The sequence below is a fragment of the Panthera pardus genome, unplaced genomic scaffold (genome assembly GCF_024362965.1).
Source record: "Panthera pardus isolate Hobbes unplaced genomic scaffold, ASM2436296v1 HiC_scaffold_27, whole genome shotgun sequence".
Lineage (NCBI taxonomy): Eukaryota > Metazoa > Chordata > Mammalia > Carnivora > Felidae > Panthera > Panthera pardus.
Genome location: NW_026526843.1, coordinates 71,086,630 through 71,103,631, shown reverse-complemented (window position 1 = coordinate 71,103,631; position 17,002 = coordinate 71,086,630). Strand labels below are relative to the sequence as shown.

The 17,002-nt window shown below is 38.5% G+C and overlaps 1 protein-coding gene across 8 annotated transcripts in view; it reads right to left on the bottom strand.

Annotated features, from left to right (window-relative positions):
- The window catches only part of OPHN1 (oligophrenin 1), a 532,200-nt gene that overhangs the window by 68,950 nt on the left and 446,248 nt on the right, over positions 1 to 17,002 (bottom strand). For all 8 annotated transcript variants that reach the window (XR_002074899.2, XM_053891532.1, XM_053891531.1 and 5 more), the window contains one exon: positions 11,745 to 11,892. Coding sequence is in view for 7 of the 8 variants with exons in the window: in XM_053891532.1 (XP_053747507.1) it covers positions 11,745 to 11,892 (148 nt within the window). In the remaining variant the exon portion in view is untranslated. The remainder of the gene's footprint in view (positions 1 to 11,744; positions 11,893 to 17,002) is intronic.

The window sequence follows — 17,002 nt, the reverse complement described above, 5'->3', positions numbered from 1 at the left end:
TACATGGCATCTCCTTCCAATATAAGGTTGTTTCATCTACACTGAAAATCTGTTGTTCAGTGTTGCCACCTTCACTAATTATCTTACCTAGATCTGGATGACTTGATGCAACTTCTACATCAGCGCTTGCTGCTTCACCTTCCTCTTTTCTGTTATGGCAAAGGCTTCTTTCTTTAAACCTCATGAACCAAAGAATATCCAATGGAATAAAGACAGTCTCTTCAGCAAATGGGAAAACTGGACAGTGACATGCAGAAGAATGAATCTGGAACACTTTCTTACACCATACACAAAAATAAATTCAAAATGGATGAAAGACCTAAATGTAAGACAGGATGCCATGAAAATTCTTGAGGAGAAAACAGGCAAAAACCTTTTTGACCTTGACTGTAGCAACTTCTTACTCAACACGTCTCCAGAGGCAGGGAAAACAAAAGCAAAAATGAACTACTGGGACCTCATCAAAATAAAAAGCTTCTGCACAGTGAAGGAAACAATCAGCAAAACTAAAAGGCAAGTGACAGAATGGGAGAAGATATTTGCACATGATACATCATATAAAGGGTTAGTATACAAAATCTATAAAGAACTTATCAAACTCAACACCCAAAAAGCAAATAATCCAGTGAAGAAAGGGGCAAAAGACATGAATAGACACTTCTCCATAGAAGACATCCAGTTGGTCAACCAACACATGAAAAAATGCTCAACATCACTTATCATCAGGGAAATACAAATCAAAACCACAATGAGATACCACCTTACACCTGTCAGAATAGCTAACATGAACAACTCAGACAACAACAGATGTTGGCAAGGATGCAGAGAAAGAGGATCTCTTTTGCATTTTTGGTGGGAATGCAAGCTGGTGCAGCCACTCTGGAAAACAGTATGGAGGTTCCTCAAAAAACTAAAAATAGAACTACCCTATGACTCAGCAATTGCACTACTAGGTATTTATCCAAGGGATACAGGTGTGCTGTTTTGAAGGGACACTTGCATCCCAATGTTTATAACAGCACTAGCAACAATAGCCAAAATATGGAAAGAGCCCAAATGTCCATCGATTTTTGAATGGATAAAGAAGATGTGGTATATATATACAATGAATATTACTTGGCAATCAAAAAGAATGAAATATTGCCATTTGCAACTACTTGGATGGAACTGGAGGGCATTATGCTAAGTGAAATTAGTCAGTCAGAGAAAGACAAAAATCATATGACTTCACTCATATGAAGACTTTAAGAGATGAAACAGATGAACATAAGGGAAGGGAAGTAAAAATAATGTAAAAACAGGGAAAGGGACAAAACATAAGAGACTCTTAAATATGGAGAACAAAATAGAGGGTTACTGGAGTGGTTGTGGGAGGGGGGATGGGCTAAATGGGCAAGGAGAATTAAGGAATCTACTCCTGAAATCATTGTTACACTTTATGGTAACTAATTTCTATGTAAATTTAAAAATAAATAAATAAATAAATAAATAAATTAAAAAAATTAAAAACAAAACAAAAAAAATCCTCATGAATGAACCTCTGATAGTTTCAAACTTTTCTTTTCACCTTCCTCGCTTCTCTCAGCCTTTATAGAATTGAAGAGAGAGTTAGGGCATTGCTCTTGATTAGGCTTTGGCTTAAGTGAATGTTGTGGCTATTCTGATCTTCTATATAAATGAATGAAACTGTCTTCATATCAGCAAGAAGGCTGTTTTGCCTTCTTATCATTCATGTATTCACTGGAGTAGCATTTTCTATTTCCTACGTTTTGTTTTGTTTTGTTTTTGCATTCAGAACATGGCTGTTTGGCACAAGAAGCCTAGCTTTCAGCCTATCTTAGCTTTCAACATGCTTTCCTCACTAAGCTTAATAATTTCTAGCTTTGATTTTAAATGAGAAATCTTCAACTCTTTCTTTCACTTAAATACTTGCAGGTTATTGTAGGGTTATTTAATTGGACTCATTTCAGTATTGCTGTGTCTCAGAGAAGAATGATGAGAGGAATAGATATGGGGGAATGGCCAGCTGATAAAGCAGTCAGAACACAACATTTATCAATTAAGTTTGCCATCTATATGAAAACTATTAATGGTGCCTCAAAACAAATACAATAGTAACATCAAAGATCACTGATCATATATCACTGTAACAAATATGACAATAATTAAATAGTTCAAAATATCGCAAAAATTACCAAAATGTGATGCAGAGACATGAAGTGAGCAAATGCTGTTGGGAAAAATAATGATGCCAATAGAGTTGCTAAATACAGGGTTGCCACAAACCTTCTATTCATAAACAACAACAACAACAACAACAACAACAACAACAACAACAAAAACAACACAGTACTTGTGAAATGCAAATAAAGTGAAGCACAGTAAAATGAAGTATGCCTATAGTGGTAGTTAAGAACTTACTATTGGCATTTTGTTAATCGTTTCTCATTCCTTTGTATTCCATTTCTCCTGTTTGCTATCTTTCCTGGTGATTTTTTTGTAGTGTATACTTTGACTCCTTTCTCCTTATCTTTTGCGTATCTACTACAGATTTTGTATTTGTGAGTATCATAAAGTTTAAAACTTTGTACAGTTATAGCCGTTGATTTAATCTAATAACAAAGTAACTTTGTTTACAAAATCTCTGCACTTGGATATATAGAAGAAGAAGATGGAGGTGTAGGAGGACGGTGGGCTCACCTCATTCTGCTGACCACTTATATTCCACCCATATCTGCCTAGAAATAACCCAGAAAACCGTCAGAAGACTAGCAGAACAGACTCTCCGGAGCCAAGCATAGACAAGAGGCCCACAGAAGAGGGTGGGAAGGGCAGAGAGGCGTGTGTGCTACACGGACTGGTGGGAGGATAGCCAGGGTGGTGGAGGGGCAGCCTGCCCAGCAAGGCGGAATCCCCGAGTCTAGCTTGCAAAAGTGGAGGGGCCAGACTCCGTGAGTTCTGACAGCCAGTGGGACTTAACACCTGGAATGTTATAAGTCAACAGCTCTGCTCAGAGAGCGGGAGGGCAAGAGGACACCAGGAAAGAGAGGTGTTGAGCCCTGGAAGACAGAGATCAGCTCAGCGGGGAACAAAGGCGCTGGCCAGCACCATCTCCCTCTCCCACCCCCCAACCTAAATCCCAAAGGGAACCAGTTCCCATCACCAAATGTGCTTGCACCTTGCAAACACCCAATTCTGTGCTTCTGTGGATCCATCCCTCTGACGAGTCTACCTGCCTCCCTCCCGGTGCTGCAGGGCGCCTCCCTCAGGAGACCACTGAACACAAAGCAAGCTAAGCCTGAGCCTCCCGCCCCTGTGCACCTTGTGGATCCACTCCAGCTAATACACCAGATCCCATCAGAGCAGCAACACAAGCCTGGCAGTGTGCAAGTAGCCCAGACAGGGGCCACACCACTCCACTATGAGCCCTACCTCTGGGAGAGGGGAAGATAAGTCTAATCACACCAGTCTGATTGTGGCCCCAGCGGTGGGCAGGGGGAAGACATCAGGTCTGACTGTGGCCCCGCCCACCAACACAACTTACAGGAGACAGCACAGGGGAAGTGCCCTGCAGTTCCCCGCCACCCCAGGGATTGTCCAAAATGAAGAAATGGAAGAATTCTCCTCAAAAGAAACTCAAGGAAGTAGTGACAACTAACGAATTGATCAAAACTGAAGCAAGCAATATAACGGAACAAGAATTTAGAAAAATAGTCATAAAATTAACCGCTGGGCTTGAAAAAAGTATAGAGGACAGCAGAGAATCTATTGCTACAGAGATCAATGGACTCAGAAATAGTCATGAGGAGCTAAAAATATGCTATAAATAAGGTGCAAAATAAAATGGAGGCAACCACAGCCAGGATTGAAGAGTCAGAGGAGAGAATAGGTGAATTAGAAGATAAAATTATGGAAAAAGAGGACCTGAGAAAAAGAGAGATAAAAAATATCCAGGAGTATGAGGTGAGAGTTAGAGAACTAAATGATGCTTCAAACGGAACAATATCCGTATAATAGGAATTACAGAAGAAGAAGAGACAGAGAAAGGGGTTGGAGGTGTAGCTGAACAAATCATATCTGAGAACTTCCCTGATCTGTGGAAGGAAAAAGGCATTGAATTCCAAGAGGCACAGAGAAGTCCCTTCAGACATAACTTGAATCGATCTTATGCATGACATATAGTGAAACTGGCAAAATACAAGGATAAAGAGAAAATTCTGGAAGCAGCTAGGGATAAACAGGCTCTAACATATAAAGGGATACCGATAATACTCGTGGCAGACCTATCTACTGAAACTCAGCAGGACAGAAAGGAATGGCAGGAAATCTTCAATGTGATGAACAGAAAAAAATATGCAGCCGAGAATCCTTTATTCAGCAAGACTGTCATTTAGAATAGAAGGAGAGATAAAGGTCTTCCCAAACAAACGAAAACTGAAGGAATTCATCACCACTAAACCAGACCTACAAGAGATCCTAAGGGGGATTCTGTGAGTGAAATATTGCAAGGACCACAAAGTACCAGGGACATCACTACAAGCATGAAACCTACAGACATCACAGTGACTCTAAACCCATATCTTTCCATAATAACACTGAATGTAAATGGACTAAATGCTCCAACTAAAAGACATGGGGTATCAGAATGGATAAAAAAAAAACAAAAACAAAAACAAAAACAAGACCCATCTATTTGCTTTCCACAAAAGACTCATTTTAGACCTGAGGACACCTTCATATTGAAAGTGAGGGGATGTAAAACTATCTATCATGCTACTAGAAGTCAAAAGAAAGCTGTAGTAGCCATACTTATAACAGACAAACTAGACTTTAAATTAAAAGCTATAACAAGAAATGAAGAAGGGCATTATATAATAATTACAGTGTCTATCCATCAGGAAGAGCTAAAAATTATAAATGTCTATTCGCTGAATACGGGAGCCCCCAAATATATAAAACAATCACAAACATAAGCAACCTTATTGATAAGAATGCGGTAACTGCAGCGGAATTTAATACCCTACTTACAACAATGGATAGATCATCTAGACACAGGATCAATAAAGAAACCAGGGCCCTGAATGAAACATTGGATCAGATGGACTTGACAGATATATTTTGAACTCTGTATCCCAAAGCAACAGAATATACTTTCTTCTTCAGTGCACATGGAATATTCTCCAAGATAGATCACATACTGGGTCACAAAACAGCCCTTCATATGTATAAAAGAATTGGGATCATACCATGCACACTTTCAGACCACAATGCTATGAAGCTTGAAATCAACCACAGGAAAAAGTCTGGAAAACCTCCAAAAGCATGGAGGTTAAAGAATACACTGCAAAAGAATGAATGGGTCAACAAGGCAATTAGAGAAGAAATTTAAAAATATACAGAAACAAATGAAAATGAAAATACAACAATGCAAACATTTTCGATGCAGCAAAGGAAGTCTTAAGCGGAAAATACATTGCAATCCAGTGTTATCTCCAGAAGCAAGAAAAATCCTGCATACAAATATAACAGCACACCTAAAGGAACTAGAAGCAGAAGAACAAAGACACCCCAAACCCAGCGGAAGAAGAGAAATAATAAAGATCAGAGTAGAAATTTAAAATATAGAATTAAAAAAAAAAACAGTACAGCAGATCAATGAAACCAAGAGTTGGTTTTTTGAAAAAATATACAAAATTGATAAACCTCTAGCCAGGCTTCTCAAAAAGAAAAGGGAGATTACCCAAATAGGTAAAATCATGAATGAAAGTGGAATTATTACAACCAATCCCTCGGAAATGCAAGCAATTATCAGGGATTACTATGAAAAATTATATGCCAACAAACTGGACAACCTGGAAGAAGTGGACAAATTCCTAAGCACCCACACATTTCCAAAACTCAAACAGGAAGAAATAGAAAACCTGAACAGACCCATAACCAGCGAAGAAATTGAATCAGCTATCAAAAATCTCCTATCAAATAAGAGTCCAGGACCAGATGGCTTCCCAGGGGAATTCTACCAGACATTTAAAGCAGAGATAATCCTTGTCCTTCTCAAGCTGTTCCACAAAATAGAAAAGGAAGGAAAACTTCCAGACTCATTCTATGAAGCCAGCATTACTTTGATTCTGAAACCAGACAGAGACCCAGCAACAACAACAACAAAAAAACACAAATACAGGCCAATATCCCTGATGAATATGGATGCATAAATTTTCAACAAGACACTAGCAATTCGAATTCAACAGCATATAAAAAGAATTATTCACCATGATCAAGTGGGATTCAGTCCTGGGATGCAGGGCTGGTTCAACATTCACAAAAAAATCAATGTGATATATGACATTAATAAAAGGAAATAAAGGAACCATATGATCCTGTCAACTGATGCAGAAAAATCATTGGACAAAATTCAGCATCCTTTCTTAATAAAAACCCTCGAGAAAGTCAGGAGAGAAGGAACATACTTAAACATCATAAAAGCCATTTATGAAAAGCCCACAGCTAATATGATCCTCAATGGGGAAAAACTGAGAGCTTTCCCCCTGAGATCAGGAACACGATACGGATGTCCACTCTCACCGCTGGTGTTTAACATAGTGTTGGAAGTTCTAGCATCAGCAATCAGACAACAAAAGGAAATCAATGGCATCAACATTGGCAAAATGAAGTAAAGCTTTCACTTTTTGCAGATGACATGATATTATACATGGAACCCGAAAAACTCCACCAAAAATCTGCTAGAACTGATACATGATTCAACAAAGTCTCAGGATACAAAATCAATGTACAGAAATCAGTTGCATTTTTATACACTAATAATGAAGCAACAGAAAGACAAATAAAGAAACTGACCCATTCACAATTGCACCAAGAATCATACAATATCTAGGAATAAACCTAACCAAGATGTAAAAGATCTGTATGCTGAAAACTATAGAAAGCTTATGAAGGAAACTGAAGAAGATATAAAAAATGGAAAAACATATTCCATGCTCATGGATTGGAAGAGTAAATATTGTTAAAATGTCAATACTACCCAAAGCTATCTACACATTCAATGCAATCCCAATCAAAATTGCACCAGCATTCTTCTCAAAGCTAGAACAAGCAATCCTAATATTTGTATGGAACCACAAAAGACCCCGAATAGCCAAAGTAATTTTGTAGAAGAAGACCAAAGCAGGAAGCATCACAATCCCAGACTTTAGCCTCTACTACAAAGCTGTAATCATGAAGACAACATGGTATTGGCACAAAAACAGAAACATATACCAATGGAATAGAATAGGGACTCTAGAATTGGACCGACAAAAGTCTGGCCAACTTATCTTTGACAAAGCAGGAGACAATATCCAATGGAAAAGAGACAGTCTCTTTAACAAATGGTGCTGGGAGAACTGGACAGCAACATGAAGAAGGATGAAACTAGACCCCTTTTTTACACCACTCACAAAACTAAACCTAACATTGATAAAGACCTGATTGTGAGACAGTAAACCATCGAAACCCTAGAGGAGAAAGCAGGAAAAAACCTCTCTGACCTCAGCCGCAGCAATTTCTTACTTGACACATCCCCAAAGGCAAGGGAATTAAAATCAAAAATGAACTATTAGGACCTCATGAAGATAAAAAGCTTCTGCACTGGAAAGAAAACAATCAACAAAACTAAAAGGCATCCAACAGAATGGGAAAAGATATTTGCAATTGATATATTGGACAAAGGGCTGGTATCCAAAATCTATCAAGAACTCATCAAACTCCACACCAAAAAACAAATAATCCAGTGAAGAAATGGGCAGAAGACATGAATAGACACTTCTCTAAAGAAGACATCCAGATGGCCAACAGGTACATGAAAAGATGCTCAAGGTCGCGCCTCACCAGGGAAATACAAATCAAAACCACACTGAAATACCACCTCACGCCAGTCAGAGTGGCTCAAATGAACAAATCAGGAAACTATAGATGCTGGCGAGGATGTGGAGAAATGGGAACCCTCTTGCACTGTTGGTGGGAATGCAAACTGGTGCAGCCTCTCTGGAAAACAGTGCAGGGGTTCCTAAAGAAATTAAAAATAGATCTACCCTATGACCCAGTAATAGCACTGCTAGTAATTTACCCAAGGGATACAGGAGTACTGATGCATAGGGGCATTTGTACCCCAATGTTTATAGCAGCACTCTCAACAATAGCCAAATTATGGAAAGAGCCTAAATGTTCATCAACGGATGAATGGATACAGAAATTGTGGTTTATATACACAATGGAATACTAGGCAGCAATGAGAAAGAATGAAATATGGCCTTTTGTAGCAACGTGGATGGAACTGGAGAGTGTGATGCTAAGTGAAATAAGCCATACAGAGAAAAACAGATACCATATGGTTTCACTCTTATGTGGATCCTGAGAAACTTAACAGAAGACCATGGAGGAGGGGAAGGGAAAAAAAAGTTTAGAGAGGGAGGGAGCCAAAACATAAGAGACTCTTAAAAACTGAGAACAAACTGAGTGTTGATGGGGGGTAGGAGGGAGGGGAAAGTGGGTGATGGGCATTGAGTAGGGCACCTGTTGGAATGAGCACTGGGTGTTGTATGGAAACCAATTTGACAATAAATTTCATATTAAAAAACAACAACAACAAACCAAAATCTCTGCACTTGATTACAGTTCAACTTCTTCTCCCTCTACATTTTATGTTATTGATGTCATACTCTATATCTTTTTAAATTTTGTATTTAGTAAAAATTACTAGAGCTCTATTCATTTTTAATACTTCTGTATTTTAACTTTTGTACTAGAGTTAAAAGTGATATACACGTTAAGGAAAATGTCAGAGAAAGACAAATACCATATGACTTCACTCGTGTGGAATTTAAGAAACAAAACAAGCAAAGGGAAAAAATTTAGAGACAGACAAATCAAGAAACATACTCTTAATTATAGAGAACAAACTGATGTTTACCAGAAGGGAATGGGGGATGGGTTAAATAGGTGATGGGGGTTAGGGATTGCACTTGTCACGATGAGCATGGAGTGATGTATGGAAGTATGGAATTACTATACTGTACATCAGAAACTAACATAACGCTGTATGTTAGCTAACTGGAAATAAAATAAAAACTTTTAAAAAGTGATTTACCCATCAGTATTATAGTATTAGAGTATTCTCAATCTGACTATATCTTCACTAATGAGTTTTATACTTTCATGTTTTCTTCTTGTTAGTGTTCACTTGTCTCAACTTGAATAATCTTTTTTTTAGCATTTCTTATAAATTAGGTCTAGTGGTGATGAACTCCCTTAACTTTTGTTTTTTTTCTGGAAAAGTTTTCTCTCTCCTTCATTTCTGAAGGATCGTTTTGTCTGGTATATTATTCTTGGTTGGCAGGTTTTTAAAACTTCCTTTCAGTACTTTAAATATATCATCCCACTGTCTCCTGGCCTGCAAAGTTTGTGCTGAACAATTGCTCATATTATTATGGGAGTTTGTTTTTTATTTACTTATTTTTATTTCTATTTTTTTTTTTTTAGAGAGAGGGAGAGAGACAGAGAGAGAGAGCAGGGGAGGGGTAGAGGGAGTGGGAGAGAGAATCTCAAGCGGACTCAACACTCAGTGCAGAGCCCAACATTGGGCTCAATCTCACGACTGTGAGATCATGACCTTAGCTAAAATGAAGAATCAGACACTTAACTGACTAAGCCACCCAGGCGCCCATGGGAGTTTCTTTATATGTGATGACTCATTTTTCTCTTGCAGTGTTCAAAGTTCTCTGTCTTGGAATTTTGAGAATTTTATTATAATCTGTCTTGGTGAAAAATATGCTTAATCTATTTGGGTTTATTTGGGCTTTGATTATCTGGATGTTCATGTCCCTCTCTTATTTACAAAGTTTCTCTCATTATTTCTTTAAATAAGCTTTCTCTACACTTCTTTCTTTGCTCCTTCCAGGACTCCCATGATACATATATTCGTTTGTTAGACAATGTTCTATAAGTCTCAAGTTTTTTTTCACTTTTTTTCAATTATTTTTCTTTTTGTTCCTTGACTGGGTAATTTCAAGCGACCCATCTTTGAGCTCGATGATCCTTTCTTCTTCTTAGTGATAAAGCACTCTATTCAGTGCACTCATTTTTCAGCTCCAGGTTTTCCGTTTGTTTTTTTTCCCCTACAGTTTCTATCACTTTCTTGAACTTCTTGTGTATTGTTTTCTTGACTTATTTATTTAGTGGTCAATCTGCATTGTCTTTTAGTTCACTAGGCATCTTACAGACAATTATTTGGAATTCTTTGTCTGACAGTTAATAGATCTCTACTTCTTTTGGGTGAGTTTCTGATGCTTTATTTTGCTCCTTTATTGGTGTCATTTCCCCTGGATATTCCTGATTCTTGTGTCTTGTGGTCTTGTGTTGGTGGTTGTCTATTTGAAGACATAGGCACATCTCCCTGTCATTACAGATGATTGGAAAGGAAAACCCTTTAGAGTCAGAGCAAACAGAGATTTTGGGTGGCCCAGCTGATGGGCTACACAGGTGGGATCAGTGCTGGAGTCCTTGGGTAGGCTGGTCTGGTGCCTGGATCAGTTGGCCAAACTTTCAGCCTGGATCTTCAGGGGCAAGCTTGCAGTCTGGGACCAGGGGGCTGGTCTGGCACTGGGGCAGACCTGTAGTGTGGATCTACAGGAGGCCTGCCTGGAGGCTGGGTCTGTGGTTGCATTCTGTAGGGTAGGGCTGCAGGGGCCAGGCTGGGGCCACAGGGACATCCTGGTGCTGTGTTAGTCCTGAAGCTTGGGGTTGCAAGTAATAGCTGGGGCAGGACTAGAGCCTAGGTCTGTGGGCGCCACCCTGGAGATGGATCAATGGAAGATGGGTAATTGGGTTCACTGGGGTGGGTCTGCTGCTGGGGTTGTGAAGTCAGGTGTTCACTTTATTCTCCTTCACCCATGCAGAGGATGGCTATCTCTCTCTGTACTGTGCTGTGTGCGCTTGGGAGAGGGGTGATATGTCTAATATTAAAATGTCCTCCCTACCCTCTGCAATGCACTATTTCTTATTTCTGTGCTCCCCTCAGGTGTTGTAATCTCTCAGCTGGATTGTATAGTTCTTATGAAGGGATTTTCATGCATGAAAGTTTGCTCAAATTAATTTCACCATGGGGAAACAGCAAAGAAAACTCCTATTCAGTCAACTTGCTGAGATCACTCCTCCATGGAAACTAAACTTGAATTTAAAATCTGAGAGTATTCATGGGTGCTTGGCTAGTTTAGTCGGTTAAGCGTCCGACTTCAGTTTAGGTCCTGATCTCAACATTTATGAGTTCAAGCCCCACATCACGTTCTCTACTGTCAGCGCAGAGCCTGCTTCAGTTCTGTCTTCCTTTTTCACTGCCCCTTGCCCACTCTCTCTCTCTCAAAAATAAAAATAAAACATTTTTTAAAAAATGTCAGAACATTCAGAACACACATTGTTTACCCATTTCAATGCACTGAGGTACATATCTTAGAACATTTTGGATCTTCCACTGTCCTCCTTAGGGATCATGGTATCTGGCTTTACATGTTCATCTCTGTCCTATCCACTAACGATTTCTCAGTGGCACAAATTTTGCAAACCTTGCTTTGCCTGGCTCAGGTACTAGAAAAAGTCTATATTTATATTGAGAAATATGGCTCCACTTCTGCTCTTCGATATACTTTTTGTGTCTAATCACTATTAAGAAGCTAAGGGTGTACCTCAGTACCGACCTTCACTTTCATCCACAGAAGAAGTATAAAAAACTGTTCTTTCTCGCAACAAGCGCTTTGAAATTGTGATTGGTTTGTGCCTTCTTGCTGTCACTCGAGGTGGAGGCACTGGAGGTGTAGCACTTTCTTCAGGTGGACCTGAATAGATCTGTAAAAGGAGGACATTTTCAGGAAACAATTAGAAAGACTGAATTTTTGTCTCCCTAATGCTAACTAGCAATTGATGCTCACTAGCATTACATCTAGAGTCCGCCATAACAATTCTAATATGACTAAAGGAATTGGGGGGGGGGGATTTTTAAGAATCACTCTAGCTACCAGCAAGTGTTTAGAGGCCTTCCTTCCTGTTTACCACATAGGACCTGGCACTTTACAATGTGGAGGAAACAATGCAGACAAGAACTGCAATATCAGTCCTGGATTTTTCACTTACTTCCTGAAAAACCGTAGGCAAATTACATCCAATCTCTAAGCTTTAGATTCCTTATCTGTAACATGGGAAGACCACCTACCTCACAGTGTGACAAAAATAAGGTGAAAAGGGCAGTCAAGGTACATTGTATGGGTAGGGGTAGGTTGTGGAGGGTTACTAAATGCACCAAATATTTCGGAAAGGATACCAAATAAACTGGTTAAAGTGTTTGCTTCAAGACAGGAATAATGAATGGCTGAGGAAAGGATGGAGGAAACCTATTTCTCACTCCTATATCATTTTGATCTTTTAAAATTTCATACCATGTATGCACTACTTGTTCAAAAAGGAAAGGGGAAAACCAAAATGTCTTATATGATATAAAAAGTGCTGAACAAAAGAAGAGAAGCTATGATTACATTTTTATATAGTGTCTCATATGTATTTGAGAATCTTTCTTGTCTCTGAGGAGACTGAGCTTTTGGCCAGAGTGGACCCACTTTGGGAGGACACACGTGTGGTGAGGGAAGAAGGGGACCATTGAATAATGCAATAATGAAATCAACCCCAATGATTAGTGCAAAGAGAAATGTCAGAGCCCGACATTTCATCAGGCTGCATAGTCACAGAAATTAAATGATTGGGAACACAAACGCTGTGTAAAAGCTGGACAATGATAGAAAGCAGTGCAAGCACAATCAAAGGCACTACATGTCTCAACATTTCATGACATAGGAAAGAGAGAATATGGCATAGTAGCAAGCAGAGGAGTTTTGAGGCCATACAGTTTCACAATGATTAGTAATAATATTTTAAATAGCTACAATTTTGTGAGCATATGTTTAGGTACTGTAGAGTTTCTTAAGAATATTCTTTGCTAGACCTATCCACAGAAACTTGGCAGGCCAGAAAGGAGTGGCAGGATATACTCAATGTGCTGAATCAGAAAAATATGCAGTCAAGAATTCTTCATCCAGCAAGGCTGTCATTCAAAATAGAAGGAGAGATTAAAAGTTTCCCAGACGAACAAAAATTAAAGGAGTTCATGACCATTAAACAAGCCCTGGAAGAAATTTTCAGGGGGACTCTCTGAGGGGGAAAAGATGAAAATAAATAAATAAATACCAAAAGCAACAAAAACTAGAAAGGACCAGAGAACAACACCAGAAATTCCAACTCTGCAAGCAATATAATGGAAATGAATCCATATCTTTCAGTACTCACTCTAAATGTCAATGGTCCAATCAAAAGACATAGGGTAACAGGATGGATAAGAAAACAAGATCCATCTGTATGTTGTTTATAAGAGACCCACTTTAGACCTAAAGGCACCTTCAGATTGAAAATAAGGGGATGGAGAACCATCTATCATGCTAATGGTCAACAAAAGAAATCCAGACTAGCCAAACTTATAACAATATAGACTTTAAAATAAAGACTGCATCAAGAGATGCATAAGGGCATTATATCATAATTAAGAGGTCTATCCACCAAGAAGACCTAACAATTGTAAACATTTATGCTCCAAATGTGGTAGCACCCAAATATATAAATCACTTAATCACAAACATAAAGAAACTTATTGATAATAATGCCATAATAGTAGGGGGAAGTCAACATCCCACTTACAGCAATGGATGGATCATCTAATCAGAAAATCAACAAGGAAAAAATGGCTTTGAATGACACACTGGACCAGATGGGCTTAACAGATATATTCAGAACATTTTATCCTAAAGCAGTGGAATATACATTCTTCTACAGTGCAATGGAACGTTTTCCAGAATAGACCAAATACTGGGACACAAAGCAGCCCTCAACAAGTACAAAAAGATCGAGATCATACTGTGCATGTTTTCAGACCACAATGCTATGAAACTCGAAATCAACCACAAGAAAAAATTTGGAAAGGCGACAAATATTTGAAGACTAAAGAACATCCTACTAAAGAATGAATGGGCTAACAAAGGAGTTAAAGAGGAAAGGAAAAGTACATGGAAGCCAGTGAAAATGATAACACCAGAGCCCAAAACCTCTAGGACACAGCAAAGGCAGTCATAAGAGGGAAGTATATAGCACTCCAGGCCTTCCTAAAGAAGGAAGAAAGATCTCCGGTACACAACCTAACCTTACACCTTAAAGAGCTGGAAAAAGAACAGCAAATAACACCCAAAACCAGCAGAAGACAGGAAATAATAAAGATTAGAGCAGAAATTAATGCTATTGAAACAAACAAACAAACAAAAAAACAGTAGAACATATCAATGAAATGAGAAGCTGGTTCTTTGAAAGAATTAACAAAATTGATAAACCACTAGCCAGTTTTATCAAAAAGAAAAAGGAAAGGACCCAAATAAATAAAATGAGGAAGGAAAGAGGAGAGATAACAACCAACACAACAGAAATAAAAATGATAATAAGAGAATATTATGAGCATTGATACACCAATAAAATGGTCAATCTGGAAGAAATGGACAAATTCCTAGAAACATATAAACTACAAAAACTGAAACAGGAAGAAATAGAAGATTTGAATAGATCCATAACCTGTAAAAAAATAGAATTAGTAACAAAAATCTCCCAAAAAACATGAATCCAGGGCCATATGGCTTTCCAGGGGAATTGTACCAAACATTTAAGGAAGAGTGAATACCTATTCTCTTGAAGCTGTTCCAAAAAGTAGAAATGGAAGGAAAACTGCTAAACTCTTTCTATGAAGCCAGCATTACCTTGATGCCCAAACCAGACAAAGACCCCACTAAAAAGGAGAACTATAGATCAATTTCCCTGACGAACATGGATCCAAAAATCCTCAACAAGATAATAGCCAACTGGAACCAACAATACATTAAAAAATTATTCACCACGACCAAGTGGGATTTATACCTGGGATGCAGTGCTGCTTCAATACCTGCAAAACAATCAATGTGATTCATCACATCAATAAAAGAAAGGACAAGAACCATATGATCCTCTCAATAGATGGAGAGAAAGCATTTGACAAAATACAGCATCATTTCTTGATAAAATCCCTCAAGAATGTAGGAATATAAGGATCATACTTCAAGATCATAAAAGCCATATATGAAAGACCCACCGCTAATATCATCCTCAATGGGGAAAAGGTGAGAGCTATTCCCCAAAGGTCAGGAACAAGACAAGGATGTCCACTCTCACCACTGTTATTCAACATAGTATTGTGGAAGTCTTAGTCTCAGCCATCAGATAACACAAAGGAATAAAAGACATCCAAATTGGCCAGGAGGTGGTCAAACTTACACTCTTTGCAGATGACATGATACCCTACATGAAAAATCCAAAAGATTCCACCAAAAAACTGCTAGAACTGATTCATGAATCGGCAAAGTTGCAGGATATAAAGTGAATGCACAGTGATCAGTTGCATTCCTATACACCAACAATGAAGCAACAGAATGTGAAATCAAGGAATCGATCCCACTTACAATTACACTGAAAACCATAAAATACCTAGGAATAAATCTAACCAAAGAGGTGAAAAACCAATGTGCTGAAAACTATAGAAAGTTTATGAAAGAAATTGAAGAAGATACAAAAAAATGAAAAAGTATTCCATGCTCAAGATTGGAAGAACAAATAATGTTAAAATGTCAATACTACCCAAAGCATTCTACATATTCAATGCAATCCCTATCAAAATAACACCAATATTCTTCACAGAGCTACAAAAAACAATCCTAAAATTTGTATGGAACCGGAAAAGACCCAGGATAGCCAAATCAATCTTGAAAAAAACCAAAGCAGGAGGCATCAGACTTCAAGCTATTTTACAAAGCTATAATCATCAAGACAGTATGGCACTGGTACAAAAGCAGACACTCAGATCAATGGAACAGTATAGAGAACCCAGAAATGGACCCACAAGCATATGGCCAACTAATCTTTGACAAAGCAGGAAAGAATATCCCATGGAATAAAGACAGTCTCTTCAGCAAATGGTGCTGGGAAAACTGGACGGTGACATGCAGAAACATGAACCTGGACCACTTTCTTACACCATACACAAAAATAAACTCAAAATGCAAGAAAGACCTAAATGTAAGACAGGAAGCCATGAAACTTCTTGAGCAGAAAGCATGCAAAAACCTCTTTGATCTTGGCCGCAGCAACTTCTTACTCAACACGTCTCCAGAGGCAAGGGAAACAAAAGCAAAAATGAACTATTGGGACCTCATCAAAATAAAAACTTCTGCACAGTGAAGGAAACAATCAGCAAAACTAAAAGGCAACTGACAGAATGGGAGAAGATATTTGCACATGACACATCAGATAAATTGTTAGTATCCAAAATCTATAAAGAACTTATCAAACTCAACACCCAAAAAACAAATAATCCAGTGAAGAAATGGGCAAAAGACATGAATAGACACTTCTCCAAAGAAGACATCCAGATGGCTGACAGACACATGAAAAAATGCTCAACATCACTCATCATCAGGAAAATACAAATCAAAACCACAATGAGATACCACTTCACATCTGTCAGAATGGCTAACGTTAACAACGCAGGCAACAATGTTAATGTTGGTGATGGATACGGAGAAAGAGGATCTCTTTTGCACTGATGGTGGGAATGCAAACTGGTGCATCCACTCTGGAAAACAGTGTGGAGGTTCCTCAAAAAATTGAAAATAGAACTACCCTACGACCTAGCAATTGCACTACTAGGAATTTATCCACGTGATACAGGTGTGCTGTTTAGAAGGGACACTTGCACCCCAATGTTTATAGCAGCACTATCAACAATAGCCAAAGTATGGAAAGAGCCCAAATGTCCACCAATGGACGAGTGGATAAAGATGTGGTA